Source organism: Mycena indigotica (assembly GCF_014461135.1).
Source record: "Mycena indigotica strain 171206Taipei chromosome Unknown Mind.scaff0006, whole genome shotgun sequence".
Taxonomy (NCBI): domain Eukaryota; kingdom Fungi; phylum Basidiomycota; class Agaricomycetes; order Agaricales; family Mycenaceae; genus Mycena; species Mycena indigotica.
In genome coordinates this window covers 2721121-2735664 of record NW_023503005.1, presented here as the reverse complement: position 1 = coordinate 2735664, position 14544 = coordinate 2721121, and the positions used below count along the sequence as shown (strand labels likewise).

Genomic DNA, 14544 nt, shown 5'->3' with positions numbered 1-14544 from the left:
ATTTGTAAAATTATAATCAGCACGATGGTTGAAGCGGCTACGATACGATAGAAAAAAAGTGTCCGTCAAGTCTAACTACTGGCCATCCTCGAGAACTACATCTCGTCTCCACTTGTCAACGGCGCCGTACTTGGCCTCGTCGTGGACTGGCGCCATGGGAGAAGGTGGCATCATCATGGGAGGGGCAAAGAATCCAGAGCCCATCATGGCTGGCATGGCTGGGGGCGAGAAGAACATGCTATTGGTGAACTGAGCTTGCATCATCATTTGTTGTTGATGCTGCTGCTGAGCTTGCGCCATCATGTGGTACTGTGAACGCCTCTGTTGCTCAGGATGATATGCCAATGGCATGTCATCGTCTTCCTCCCCTCCACGACTCGAAAGAAACGACGGTGCAACTCGAGAGGCCCTCAGACCCAACGGTTTATCATCTTCCTCGTCGTCGTTTTGAGACTGTCGATCAAAGTTCAAGGATGGTAGACTGAGTTTAGATTTACGAAGAAGGGCCGAGAGAGGTTGTTCCTCGTCAGAATCTGGATCAGCCGACAGTTGCATTTGTGTTACTCGTTGTGCAGCCCGGTCTATCGTTGCAGCAAGCGGCATATCCTCCTCGCTATCATTGTCTTGGTCAGCAACTTTAGCCCGGGCAGGATAGCGAGGGCCAGTTCCAGGTTTTCGAGTGGGGCCATCCCCCTCGTCATCAGAGGACACCCATCCATCGCGCTTTTGAGCCTGTGGCTGTGATGGCCCCGCACCAACACTATCTTCACTATCAGAATCATTGGCCGGAGGCGGTCGACGAAGTCCTGGTGAAATGGCAGGGAGTACAGGCGGAGACGATGCAACTTTTGCATCCGATTGTGGCAAATCTGACACACTGGGTGACACTGAAACCGCCGGCGAGATATCATCGACATCCAACTTGTCTTTGCGCTTTTTCCGTCCCCGTTTCTTGCTCTCGCGTGCCTCTTCCTGCGCCTTCATCAGTTCCTGCTCTTCCTTCTCTCGAGCCTCAATCTCCTTCAATTTAACCATCTCCCGTTCCCAAAGAGTATCGACACCGAAAACGGAACGACTGTTGTTCGGCCGGGAGTTCGGGCCGAGTCCCGGTCCACCTCGCTTCAACTTGTCATCGTCATCGAAATTCAGCAAGGGTTTTGCGTTTAAGGAGTTTCTTCGCCCGAGAGCATTTTGCGATCCCTGAGAGTCGAATGATTTGTTGAGTTGAACCAACGGTCTCCCTTGTTCGTCCATCTGTCCGTCAAGGTCGATGAGGGTACTCTTCCGTTGCGCGGAGGTTCTTGCCATCATCGAAGGACGGGCATCACCAGTAAACACTCTATCGCTTGCTTAGAGACAAATTAATTGCTCTAGAAGATAGCGATCTCATACCTTTGTTTGCTTCGCATAGCGGCCTTGCGACCCTCCAAGTCATCAATCAGACTCTTGCCGTATAATTTCCCGGGAGGTCGGCCTGGCTTCACCTGATCTTCCGGTGATGCTGTGGTCTGCAATAGAGCTTCGTCTTCGGTTATCGGCGGGGTCTGCTGTACTTGTTCACCCTCCTGCGCTGCACGAGGAAGCTGAGCATCCAGGTCGCTATATGCCACATCCCGCTGCCCACCGACCATAAGGGTATTACGGAAAGTAAGCTGGGATAGGGTGAGATTCATTCTGGGGTTGGGAGTAAAAAGGTTGGATGGAGACGAGTCCATGAGTGTAGAGGACATCCTGCGTGAAGCACGAGCACCAGGCGGCAATGGGGGATCGGCTGAAGCAGAAAAGCCTTCCCGCGCCTGGGTAGGTTCGGGCGGAGGTATACCCGATGGTGGCTGGAGTGGACTCGGCATAACCAGTACTTTGGGCCGCAAAAGTTCCATTGTAGAATAGCGGCCATCTCGTGCTTGACCAGTCATTACAGACGCATCGTCCAACATCATCCTTGAGCCCATGGAAGCGTTGGACATTGTTCGAGCGTGAGCAGCCGCTTTAGGATCAAATTTAGACATCGAGGTTGGTGGTCGCAGAGCAAATGGATTGTCTTCAGTGAGCATATATCTTGAATTCATGCTTCCAACGGACATCCTCCGTGTGCGCTGGTCTTCGTCTTGGGAAGATCTGGGTTCGAACTTGGATGTGAAAACGGAGGAGCGGAAATCTTCTTGGCGCGGAGGAGAGGGAGAGCGAACAGACTCTGAAGGAAACGGCACGAGCGAGTGTGATGCCGCGCGAGGTCGTTGGAGTGGTATTGATTCTGTTCTCTCAAGATCGAGTGGTGAGCCAAATGACTTGCGACGCCCAGCTTCAATTTCGTTCGTCATTTGGTCTAAATTTCCAACGCTCATGGATCTCGTTGTTCTCGCGGGGGTCTCGCCAGCATAAGATGTCGGAGACCGCATGGCTACAACTGGCTGGGGGTTGGGTAGCGTCGATGTACGGGATCGTCGCTTGCTGTTCTTTGCTTCTGCAGTTTCCTTGGTCATGAATGCGTCGAGGCCCCATGACGAGAGATCTTGGATTGGAGGCTTCAGCGGACGACACGCTTTAACTTGCTTATTGTAGAAACTCACCAACTTCTAGCCTTTCCGCTTCTTCATCATTATCTTCTTCGTCGTCTTCATATTCACCGGTTTCCTCTGCGCCGAACGGATTTCTCAGCATGTTTATGGATGACCGCGAGCGTCGTCCGCTCAGAACAGATTCTCGCCCACCCACACTACCAGTTTCACTGGGCAATGCGACGCTGAGGTAGTCATTTCTCTTGGGGACATTCTGTCGTGGTCTTGCCCGTCTAAAGTTTGCAAAGATGGCGCTTTCTTGCGCTGAGCGCTGAGGCGCATCAGGATTTGTAGGGTCATTGTCGTATTCTATAGTGTGTCAAGCTATCAAGCCGTTGTGAGTAAATGCTTTAAAAAGAGTTACCTAGTAGGGCGGCAGCGAGCTGAAGACGGGAAAAGGGAGCAGGCGACGCAGCTGCCATGTAGTGGTTGGCTCCAAGCGAGCATCCTCGTGTTGTGACGCGCCTACTTCTAGGCCATCATGCTGGTCAATCTAGTTACGCCCATAGACTTCACTTCCAAGAGTAATAAACCAGCCCAGCGGAAATCTACAGTCTCCGCGTCGTCAGACTCTGTCGATCCCGTCACCCGCACCACTATTTCTCTCGAATTCGCTTCATTAGGTCACCGCGACCATTGTCCGCTTGGAATCTACATTCTCCCCTCACCAGACACAATCACAGTTTGGGATGGTGTCTTCTTTGTGCATCAAGGTATTCCCCTCCCCAACGCAGTCGCCGCAGGCATTGATTCCCCCCTCCAAAGGCTATTTTGCGGATGCTGTCTTCAAATTCCGGCTCACATTCCCGTCCACATATCCAGAAAATCCCCCCCCAAGTCAAATTCTCTTCGGACGTATTCCACCCGCTTGTGTCGCCCAACTCAGGCACCTTTAATCTTGCGCCAAGATTCCGTCCATGGCGGTAGTAATATTTTAACCTTGATTGGTCTTTACGGTGGGTAACATATCAACAGACCCAAAGAACACCGCGTCTTCGACGTGCTTCATTGGATAAAGGCGGCCTTCAAAAAGCATGCCCTCGATGCAATCAAAGAGTCGGATTGCTTGAACAAGGAGGCTTTCAGGTAAGCTGAGCTAGCTCCAATCCGATTTCAACTAAATAATGCGCCTTAGACTGTAAGCAGGCATAAGGTCTTGCGTTGGGCTATAGCTAGCTAACGCGCATAGCAGATACCACGAGTCAACCTCTTCATTTGCCAATCTCGCCTCTCAGTCTTCCTTGCTCTCACAATCAGCACCCTCCTTGTTCGACCGGGATCGAACAACAAGCAAAGGAGCTCCTCGTGATGCTCTGCCGTTTGTCGAACTTTCTTCAACCCAATTATCCTCTCAGCGCACCAGAATGGGCCTGAAGGAGTGGCCAGAGGTCGAGGAACAACCATAGCATTACAAATTGGATAGATAAACTAAGAAGGAATTCTAGGATTATATGGGACTTGGCTAAAGTACCGAATTCTAAAGGTCACTGGAACTAGAATCGCCGTTACCAGCCATGGCCAGAACAGGGTGGGGCTTGATCGTCTCGAAATCGTCAGTGTCGTTGTCCTGAATAAGATCAGGAAAAGTCCAGTCAAATAAAATGCTAACACACGTCAGACATCCTATGAAAGTGTTTGGAAAGCTTTTCGATCACGAGTGAATAGGGAAGATGTTGCGTTAGTTTCCTGTAAACCATTCAGCAGACAATATGGGGCATTCATAGACCAACTCACTTGCGAGCCTGTACATTGAGCGAATGGCGTGCATCCAGGGTTGAATCGAGCACATTTGACGAGTGCGCCCCTTCACTGAGCGAAAGCTTGATGGAGTATTCTTTGTCAGACATCCCTCGACCGTGGTTGCGTTCATAGAGCTCAAAAGTGATATGCGACTGGGATGATTTTAGCGACACAGTCAAGCAACGTCGTAAGACTGACACAATAGTCGAGTTCCGGAATCCTTCGATTTGCTATTGGCAGACCAGAATGCAGGACAAGATTAACCAAGGTATGGATATGGCTTTCCTTGGTGAAGTAAAGTCGCAAAGAGCTCCCACCATGATTTCGTGCGGCCTCTAGATCGGCAACGACATTTCTCAGTAGCGGTAGAGAGGTTAGAACGCCAATCTCTTCCCTATGAGCGATAAGCATGATGCATAGTCCGAAGAAAAAGCGGCGCACTTTTCTTCGGGCTCTATGCCATATTCCTGTGGGGCCACTAAATCGAATAAAGCTTTGGCGCGTCCATAGAGCTCGTGGAGTTTTCGGTCTCCAGGAGGCTGAGCAGTATCTGAGCGGCCATGCTCGTCGAAAATTGCAAAAAGGAAAGTACGGTGGTGGAGTGCGCAATACTTGATCGTATCGTATAGTTCGGAAACCTTTGGCTACTTTCAGCAAGCTTCAATAGGCCCAAAGTCGTACTACACACCCTGGACGGATCGAATTTTTTCTGCTCGACGTCGCAAAAGTCTTCGAATAATTTCTCCCACCGTTCACGAAATAGCCAAGGTTCATCACCACAGCACCTGTTGCAATTGAACGAACGAAAGAGGTGAGAGCCCGGAGAAGACCATACCATCTCTCTTGAATCTTATCAACATCCATATTCTCGAAGTTTTTGTGCATGGTGCCTCTGAACGAGCTCAGCAATTCGATGACCTCCTAGATTAGATCGCTGAGTCAGCAATACCAAATCTAAATCAAGACCCACTTTAACGACCTCAACGGGCTCTTTATTCATGCTCTTAGGCCATGTAAGCTCAGGCCTCTTCTCTGATTCTCCTGGACGCAAAAGGATTTTGAGTCGTTTCTTGACGTCATCCATCAGGTCCTTTGCGGCGTTTGAGTCGTCAAGAAGATCCTTGCGGACAATAAGGTTGAGGGGTGTCTGTTGTCCTTTGTTCAAGTTACTCATGTCAGTGGAGGACCGAGAGGACAGCGAGCTAGCGTTGGACGTTGGAGCTGAAAAATTGGAATTTGAGCTTGCCGTGGACGGTGGAGCAGAGTAAGCCGAGTTTTGGGAATCGACTAGAGCTGCTGCAAAAATTTCGGCGGAAGCAATGACACGCCGCTCGGAGGAAGTAAAGATCTATGGACGGTCATTCACAGAAGCATTGACATGAGTCCTCAAACACCTTGACATTGTTCAGTGCATCTTTGTCTGTGGCAACATCAGAACATGTTTAGACTGGTCTGAGTCGGCTCACTCATGATAGAAATGTCCTTTTTCATGTTTTCTCCCAAATCTCTTGACTGATAACGAGCCGAATGGGTAAATTCGCCACCCCTGATGAACGTTGAATCCCCCCAAAACGGCCAGAATCATCTATACGCACCACTTGAATACTAGTGTCAACTTGGTGAGTCGCCTGACTTGTCCCGCTTGACGCTTGGAGTAGACTGGTTTGAGCTGAGCCTTAGTACCAGGTAGGTCTATCTTGCTCAATAAAGCATTGCTGAGTTGGCTCAGTTTGGCAAGGTCTTCGCCATTTGCACCAAGAGTTTTCGCCTCGTTGACTGCAGCCGAAATAAAGCTGAGCTGAGTTTTCTCACGGAGGATAATTTCTTCCTTTTCGCCATTAAGTAGAGTGACAAATGGTTGCGTCCAATCTTCTCCGATAGGGAAGTTACTGTCAAATTTCTAAGTGGCTGCTGCCGACGATGAAAACACCCACAATTTGAGCTTTTGCTTCGGAGTCCTGTCAGCGTGGCGGAAGACCGTTACATTAGCCTTGAGAAGCCAAGTTGGTGCTTGTTCAGTGGACAACGGTCGGTCTGGAGAAACTGAAAGACGCATGCATAGGCCAGCCAAAATTTCGGCAGCTCTATCTAACCGAAGTTGCATCAGGCATTTTAGAATGAAGGCGACAAATACCATAATAGGACTCGTTCCCCTTGACAAAACTCCAGCCATTGACATCTATGACTTGACTTCTTTGGCCGCCATCACATCGCAGCATATCATATCCACACACTCGCTGACCAAAACCCTCGCAGATCTTTTTGGCCCAGGTCTTTTCCTCTTCACTCAGACGAGTGATGAAGCTGTGCCACAGTCAATCACGGAGGGAAGATGAAGGACCTATGATACCGTATTTCTTTGCCGTCAGTGTTTCTTCGGACAACCCCATCTACAACGGGAGATTTTCTGGTTTCGGCATGAGTGTACTCTTGTCCCACAGTGTAAACCTTGATGTCTTCCGAATTGTCCACATCAATGAATTGCTCATAAATGTACGATCCATCAGTTCGTGGATGATTCAGAGTGGGGTCGAGGTCACTTGATTTATTGCCGACCTAGAACGCTTTGTTTAGGTACACTGCTATAAGCAGGACGGCACAAACCTTTCTAAACAATCGCCGTCCACCTCCACCACGAAAATAGATGTAAACGTTGTGATCTTCGCCACTGACTGGTTTCTCCACGAATGGCTTTTCTAAGACTTGCCCATCGATAATAATTGCGTCGCCATCTTCCCGTAAGACGACCTCTGGAGCGACACGGAAATCGCCGACTGAAAGACCAAGTTTTGTTTTCACAAGATCTTTGAGCTCTGGATCGACAGTTGGGCCACCGTCACGGGAAACCTCTAATCTAGGAGGAGTTGGAACTTGGAGGTGGTCGAGGACAGCTCCAACTAAACGACGATCCCAGAGAAGTGCTTGTAGAGACAGATCGTTGATACAGAATGGGCGACGAAGTTTGACGTAGGAAATGGCCTTGTCGAGAGGAAAGTCTGTGGAAAAGAAGGATATAAGGACATCGCATCGAGGCCAATTTTCAACATCTAGGAAAGCGTAAATTTCCATGAGTCAGGGGAAAGAATGGTGAAACGAACCTTCGTCTAAAATCACCTTATCACCAAAAACTTTGACTTCGATATTGCTGGCTCGTTCGACGAGTCGAGTAAGAATTTCTCGCATAGCTTTTGACCTAAGCAACTCCCTCGATCCACTTTCGCGCAAGAAAACGATTGTTGAGACCCACCTGGCTTTGACATCCATGGCACATATGCCTAGCACTATCGGCGCCGCATTTCTGGGAACTATAGTTTCATTCGAGTCGGGATGCAATGGAGAGTGTATGGCATCGAGGGAATGGGAGCTAGACGCAGGAGAAGAGGATCGTGTTAAGACGGAACTTGAGCGTTGCTTATCGGGAGAATGGAAAATATTCGAGAGGCGTGAACGAGACATGTTGGTTCGTTCTGGGCATGCACAACCCAGCAGGCGGAAGGCAAAACGAACGAGCCAATTTTGCCGGATCACGGCACACGATCTGAAATTGCGCCGCGTGACGTCACATTTGAGGGACTTTTTGAACCTGACTATAACTCAGCCGAAGTTTATTCACGCCATGACACTTTACTCTGCTCTTAAAACACCATGCTTTCTAAGAAAGCCTCGTATCGGTTCAGCCCTGGCATGGCCAGTCCCCTTGGTTATCACACCATCTTCACCGTCGCAAATCTTCATTGTGGTTCGTGCTGCCTCACGATAGAGCATGCATTAGCTACTCTTGACCCCCCACCGCTCAAAGTCGATGTCTCTGTGGTGAAGCAGACAGTCTCTGTCTACCACCCAGCTGGACTTTCTCCAGAGCTCACTGCTGCCGCGATTCGAGATGCGGGTTTTGACATCGACGAGCCCCCTTCCCTACACTCAATTGATGATGTCGACGGCCTTCATCAGAAACATCTTCAACAATGCACATTTTGTCAAAAGGCCAACGTGGACCTCGCCCAACCGCGTTTATTTCGGCTGACGTTATCGGTTTCTGGGATGTCGTGTGCCAGCTGCACAAACTCGATCACTCGAGCATTAGAGGAGCTCACCGGGGTTTCTGAAGTGGCCGTGAGCTTGCTCAGCCACTCAGCAGCTGCTACAATCGATGATGAAGACCGTGCCAAAGCTGCTGTCGATGCTATTGAAGACTGTGGATTTGGTGCACATGTCGTCAGCGTCGAGCCTATACGTGTCGGTATTGCCGAACAGTCGCCACTTCAGTCATCAAGGACAATCTCGTTACGCGTTGATGGCATGTTTTGCCAGTATGTCGTATCTTCTTCACTATGATATGAGCCGCTAAGCTTATCTAACAGACACTGTCCGAATAGGGCATTGGATGCCATTCGCAGCCTTGGTCCCCGTGTTGTTGTCGATGCCCCATTTCCTTCCCTCGTCGATCCTGTGTTTCACGTAACATATCAACCGGACGCCCCGAAACTTACAATTCGCACCATCATCACAGCACTGGAGCAATCCAACTCTCCACCTTTCAAGGTCTCGCTTTTCAATGCGCCGTCGCTTGAAGACCGGGCCAAGCATATGAGGGCGCGCGAACAGAAAAGCATCCTCTGCCGAGGTCTCGTCACCTTTATAGTGGCGATTCCCACTTTTATCCTCTCCATCGTGTTCATGAGCTTGGTTCACGACAACAACCCAACCAAAATGTACCTCATGTCACCGATGTGGACCGGAAATACATCGCGTGCTTCATGGGCACTCTTTTTCCTGTCAATCCCCGCTATGTTCTATGGCGCCGGACTTTTTCATCGGCGAAGCATTAAAGAGCTATATGGCTTGTGGCGTCCAGGAAGTAAAACACCGATATGGCGACGCCTGATCAGATTTGGCTCTATGAACTTACTCGTCTCTCTCGGAGTTTCGGTTGCATTCTTTGCGTCAATCGGCTTGCTAGCACTCGCAGCAAGACAACCAAGACAAGACCGCGGTGACAGCACGACATATTTCGATAGTGTGGTCTTTCTCACACTATTTTTGCTTGCTGGTACGCTTCATCTACTCTCTTCCTTGTGTCCTTGATCAACTGTTTTGTTAGGTCGATATTTGGAAGGCTATTCAAAAGCACGTACTGCTGATGCGGTTACAGCGCTTGCGGGTCTTCGTCCCGCTCAGACTCAAATAGTTGTCACGGACTTCGGAAATGATCTCACAATCCCGGAAAAACCCGCAGGGTATGATCCTGAAAAGGCGTATGATGACTCGCGGGTGGGTAAGGATATGCGAGTCCTCAGCATTCCTGCTGACCTACTTGAAGTCGGAGACATAAGTACGTCACAGTCTTCAGTGCTAACCATGCTAACTCACGTTTGCTTTTAGTTCGATGCAATACTGGTGCAACGCCACCAGCAGATGGGACAATACTTTCACTGACGGCAGGAGAGATGGATGTCTTCACATTTGATGAAAGCATGCTCACAGGCGAGTCGATGCCGGTCACAAAGCGACCTGGTGACAAGGTCTACTTGGGCTCGATAAATCGGTCGCATGCCGCCTTTATTCGTGTGGATAGCGTTGGTGGAGGAACAATGCAAGTTGTCTCCAACAGAACTGTACTCTTCCTTGACTTCTGACCCAGGCTCGACGGCATCGTTGCGGTAGTTCGGGAAGGCTCAAGGTATACAGCATGATATCAACAGGAACCTCGCGCTCACTCATTGGACCAGTCGCCGTGCACCTATCGAACGACTTGCTGACCTATGCACTGCTTATTTTGTCCCACGTAAGCACTTATCAAACGCGGTCAGGTGATCTTACGGTACTTAGTGATCACACTCTTGGCAATATTGACATTCCTTGTATGGCTTGTTCTCGCCTATTCTGGCGCACTTCCTAGCGACTACCTCGACATTCCAATTGGGGGATGGTTTGTATGGGCTCTGGAGTTCTCCATCGCCGCTTTAGTTGCTGCTTGCCCTTGTGGAATAGGACTAGCAGCCCCAACTGCGCTGCTCGTCGGCTCTGGAATGGCGGCTAAAGCTGGTATACTGGCTCGTGGGGGAGGGGAGGCATTCCAAGAAATGTCTCGTGTCGATATCGTTTGCTTTGACAAAACAGGAACTCTCACAACTGGAACCGATCCCAGTGTCTCAGACTCGATTTTCCCACCTTTAAATGTCCCACTCGCACGGGAGGATCTTCTGGGAATGGCGGCCGCCCTCGAGAGCGCTACATCCCATCCGCTTGGGCACGCTGTCCACAAGTTCTGTCTAGAAAATCGTGCAAAAGACCTGACTGTTTCTGATATCCATGAAACCCCTGGTCTTGGAGTTTCTGGTCACTTCGGCCCCACATCAATTGTCGTTGGCAGCCAAAAATTTGTGGAACAGAACGGTGGCTCGCTTGATCAATCGACGATAGCTGCAGTGGACGGATGGAAAGAGACAGGAAAGAGTGTGGTCTTCATGGCTGTTTCTCGGGAAGCGCATTGGGAGGTTGCAGCTGTGTTTGCGGTGTCAGATCCGATCCGGGCCGAAGCACCGGAAGTGATTGCTTGGCTCAAAGAACAAGGCATTATCCCGTGGATCATATCTGGCGATAACCCAACGACCACAGTTGCTGTCGCAAAGGAGCTTGGTGTCTCCCCGGAAAATGTCATCGCTGGTGTCTTGCCGCATGAAAAAGCCGAAAAGATAGAGCTACTCCAACGAAGTCCATCTTCCCGTCGGTCGCGACACAAGCAACCTTTTCGCAGTGTTGTCGCCATGGTTGGGGATGGGATAAACGACAGTGTAGCTTTGACTGTTGCAGATGTTGGAATTGCTATCGGATCTGGAAGTGCGTATTTGTATCCTTTCTTGAATTTTTCTAACATTTCTTGCAAGGCGATGTTGCTGTCTCGAGCGCAAGCTTCATTCTGCTCTCTTCTGACCTCAACTCTCTCCGTACTCTTTCTGACCTTTCGCGTCGAATCATCAATCGAGTGAAATTCAACTTCGTGAGTAGCAAATTTACTGTCTTGCGCAAAGAATTGAGCTTTGAGAAGGCTTGGGCCATTGTCTACAACCTTTGCGCACTTCCAATTGCTGCTGGTGTCTTATATCCTGCTCATCGAGTGCGACTAGATCCCGTTTGGGCATCTCTGGCTATGGCACTTTCATCGATCTCCGTAATACTGAGCTCCTTGGCTCTGAAACTATATAGTCCTCGTAGTCGTAAATAGAGTCGCTTGTCTCTTTCCTCTCGGCGACGCCTCGGCCATCTTGTTATGTAAAAAATTGATTCTGTGTTGTTTTTGATGTCGGCTTTTCGGCTTCCTTTGGCCCCAACACAAATTTTCCTGTTCCATCCTCCTCGATTCAACCAATACTTTTGTGGGCGTCTTCCAAACGACATTCTCTGATCCAAGCCTTTAATACTGCCCGCGAAGTTAGAGCTTCGATACGTTTTTGGCAGTTCCTGGGAGGCGAGATGGTTATAAGGACCACTTCTAGATGGATGTTCGTGGGGTAACTATAACTCAACTGCAAGCGGCGTTCACCTTCGTACCTGAACCATTATGGCCGTAGCTTGGGAACCCAAACGCACTCTTGCTGAGAGTGAGCAAGCAACGACCCTCCCATTGCTGCTTTGATATAATGGTCTATAGCGGATGCACTGCTCTGTGCTCCTGGACAAATGCATGAACTGGAGACCGTCTTGGTAAATGGACAGCGTACGGGTCTTACTATTCTTGTTGCTGATCTCACCTCTGTCTCAGTCCAACGTGTCTATAAGAACCAGTGGCCGAGCGCAAGGATGTTCTGGCTGTGGTCGACTAATCTCTATGGAGTTGGTTTTCTTATTTGTGTTGCGTTTAACTCATCGAACTTGGGAAGGACCGGACTTATATCGCCTACGAAAACCAGCGATACACGTTTGTGCAGGACTTGAGCGCTGATGTCCCAGCTCACGAAATCATCTGCAGGTTCAAAGAAACGCTAGCAAGATCTCTGATAGCAGCGGCTGTCTATCGAGAAGTCTACGGTGTCAAAAAAGGTGTGTCTATTCTATGGCATCAAGCTCTGTGTTCGACTCCCCTTTACAGGCGACAGAATCGCTATCTGTGCCCGCAACCTCCCTGAATATCTTGTGGCTTACTGGGGATGCCGTGAGTGCTCTTATTCACCAGTTCCCATTCCTTCACACGCAATAGATCTCATTGGCGCTGTCGCTGTCCTGGTCAACGCATGGCTTCCTGTGACACCCCTGCTCTATTGCTTGACCCATGCCGACTGCAAACTTATCCTTCTTGATCCAGAGCGTGCAGATCGTTTGGTATCGGTCAGAGACAAGTTGGGGGCAGCACACGTGTTGGTGTTTGAGCCCGGCAAACGACACTGGAAGGGAATGCAAATTTGGGAATCTACGCTCAATAGCTTCAAAGGAAACCATATGCAAATCCTTGAACAGGATCCCAATATTCTCCCAGAGGACGACGCCATGATTTTTTTTACCTCCGGCGTACGTTCTCACATGACACGGTTCCAGCAGCTGATGCGTCTCTAGACCACTGGTCTCCCTAGTATGTTCACTCATCTAACTACACCTACTGACCTAAACTTTGATCTGTTCAGAAGGAGTCCTGAGCACTCAAAGGCAGTTTCTGACCAACACACTAAATGTAGCGGTTTTTCTTCTTGTTCCTATAATGCTAATATTTGATCTAGACTGTCGTGTCTCGTCGGAGAGCAGTGTTGCGACGCGGTGAAGAAATAAAAGCTCGATCTCCGACTGATCCTCAAGAAGGATTCCTCATCGCCGCGCCGTTCTTCCATGCGACCGGGGTTAGTGACTTCTTCTTTGCGCCGCTTTCTTCTGAGCTAGCCAAATAGATGACCTCTTTAACGATGACGGCTACTCTAGCTGGTGCTAAGATCGTACTCATCAGGAAGTGGGACACGAAGCAAGCCACCAAGTGAGCAAGAACCTATGTAGTCGAGCTATGGTGCTCACTCAAGTAGATTAATCAAAGAAGAAAAAGTGACCATGGCTGGAGGGTATGTTGCTGACATGACCTTTGAGATCTTGATTGACCGTTAGATAGTGTCCCTTCAATGTCCTCAGATCTTATCGAAAGCGAGCTAGCTGGCTACAGTGGACTAGATGCTCTAACATTCGGCGGCGCAGCTACACCTCCCGCTTTATTGATTAGAGCAAAAGCCGCGTTCCCCAGCGTGGTACTGTACGTTGAACTAGCCCCTTATGATCACTGGACTGATTCTTGAACAGGAATCAAGCGTAAGTCTGTGAAACTAGGTAGCATTCAACTAACCACTAACCTAACAACAGATACGGCCTCACAGAGTGCAACAGTATTGCTATCTCATTTGCAGCAGAAGACTGGTTAGCGAGACCAACAAGTTGGTGAGCTGGAGAACGAGCTTCTGTGTCGGAATTTGACGTGTGTTAGTGGATTGGCCTCACCTATTAACGACGTTGTTATCGTCAAAGATGGAAAGGTCGTTCCTCGAGGAGAACTTGGCGAGATTTGGATAAAGGGGTGCAATGTGATGAAAGGGTATTGGCGCGATCCAGGTCTGATGAGTTTATCGCCCTTGCTGTACTCTGAACCTTCCATAGCTGCGACGGAAAAGACTGTCACCAAAGACGGATGGTTATTGAGCGGAGACGTCGGAATGCAGGACGAAGAAGGTTTTGTTTATATTCGGGACAGAAGTAAGTCGTCTTTGGTGTTTTTGAGGCAATCTCTCATCCATACTTCCATACTCAGTCAAAGACATTATCATTCGCGGTGAGTGACCTCGAGGTGAAGAAAAAACTTGATCTCATAGTCGCCCAGGCGGAGAAAACATTGATTCAACAAGCGTGGAGAATGCCTTATTCACTGAAGGAGTGCTCGAAGTTGCAGCAATAGGGATTCCAGACTCACGTCTGGGCGAACTCGTTGCTGCCGTCGTCACCACAAAGCCAGATCATGGTTTGACCGAGGAGTCCCTGATTGCTTTGGCCCGCTCAAGGTTTGAACAAGACAATATGAAGGGACGATTTTTCTGACCACATGAGTTAGACTTCCACATTTTGCAGTTCCAGTGATGGTTCTTTTCGTTCCAGAGATTGAACACAACGCAGCTGGCAAGATTATGAAGGGCGGTGCTAGGAAGTTTGCCGCAGAGGAGTGGGCCAGGCGTTTGAAGACAAAGGCCAAATTGTAGATAGGAGAAGGTCGATTGTATGGATCGCA

General features: G+C 49.4%; 5 protein-coding genes across 5 annotated transcripts; 3 read left to right on the top strand and 2 right to left on the bottom strand.

Annotated features, from left to right (window-relative positions):
- Window positions 1–75: 75 nt before the first annotated feature.
- Window positions 76–2998, bottom strand: MIND_00731700 (uncharacterized protein; the record flags this gene model as incomplete). Its single annotated transcript, XM_037364018.1, has 4 exons — window positions 2923–2998; window positions 2571–2867; window positions 1393–2512; window positions 76–1339 (listed from the first exon to the last, which is right to left on the bottom strand). The coding sequence occupies exons 1-4, from the start codon at window positions 2978–2980 to the stop codon at window positions 76–78; spliced, it is 2739 nt and encodes a 912-aa protein (XP_037219662.1). The 5' UTR covers window positions 2981–2998.
- A 41-nt stretch (window positions 2999–3039) lies between these two features.
- MIND_00731600 (UBC-like protein) lies at window positions 3040–4024 on the top strand (the record flags this gene model as incomplete). The annotated part of the gene is made up of 2 exons (XM_037364017.1): window positions 3040–3271; window positions 3324–4024. The coding sequence occupies 2 exons, from the start codon at window positions 3040–3042 to the stop codon at window positions 3452–3454; spliced, it is 363 nt and encodes a 120-aa protein (XP_037219661.1). The 3' UTR covers window positions 3455–4024.
- An 11-nt stretch (window positions 4025–4035) lies between these two features.
- Window positions 4036–7817, bottom strand: MIND_00731500 (Inositol hexakisphosphate and diphosphoinositol-pentakisphosphate kinase; the record flags this gene model as incomplete). Its single annotated transcript, XM_037364016.1, has 17 exons — window positions 7546–7817; window positions 7397–7491; window positions 6903–7345; window positions 6649–6854; window positions 6433–6602; window positions 6233–6386; window positions 5894–6187; window positions 5765–5844; window positions 5693–5718; window positions 5269–5646; window positions 5134–5219; window positions 4987–5083; window positions 4740–4936; window positions 4497–4692; window positions 4293–4450; window positions 4172–4244; window positions 4036–4125 (listed from the first exon to the last, which is right to left on the bottom strand). Exons 1-17 carry the CDS (start codon window positions 7752–7754, stop codon window positions 4036–4038), a joined length of 2952 nt encoding a protein of 983 aa, XP_037219660.1. The 5' UTR covers window positions 7755–7817.
- A 126-nt stretch (window positions 7818–7943) lies between these two features.
- MIND_00731400 (uncharacterized protein) lies at window positions 7944–11523 on the top strand (the record flags this gene model as incomplete). The annotated part of the gene is made up of 8 exons (XM_037364015.1): window positions 7944–8608; window positions 8660–9348; window positions 9400–9630; window positions 9681–9913; window positions 9963–10083; window positions 10128–11138; window positions 11186–11298; window positions 11347–11523. 8 exons carry the CDS (start codon window positions 7944–7946, stop codon window positions 11521–11523), a joined length of 3240 nt encoding a protein of 1079 aa, XP_037219659.1.
- Window positions 11524–11859: 336 nt separating this feature from the next.
- MIND_00731300 (uncharacterized protein) lies at window positions 11860–14515 on the top strand (the record flags this gene model as incomplete). The annotated part of the gene is made up of 18 exons (XM_037364014.1): window positions 11860–11899; window positions 11950–12131; window positions 12179–12338; window positions 12388–12450; window positions 12496–12803; window positions 12849–12864; window positions 12917–12963; window positions 13010–13126; window positions 13175–13257; window positions 13304–13339; window positions 13387–13524; window positions 13572–13580; window positions 13632–13706; window positions 13753–13877; window positions 13923–14018; window positions 14074–14094; window positions 14143–14320; window positions 14371–14515. 18 exons carry the CDS (start codon window positions 11860–11862, stop codon window positions 14513–14515), a joined length of 1839 nt encoding a protein of 612 aa, XP_037219658.1.
- Between the last annotated feature and the right edge of the window lie 29 nt (window positions 14516–14544).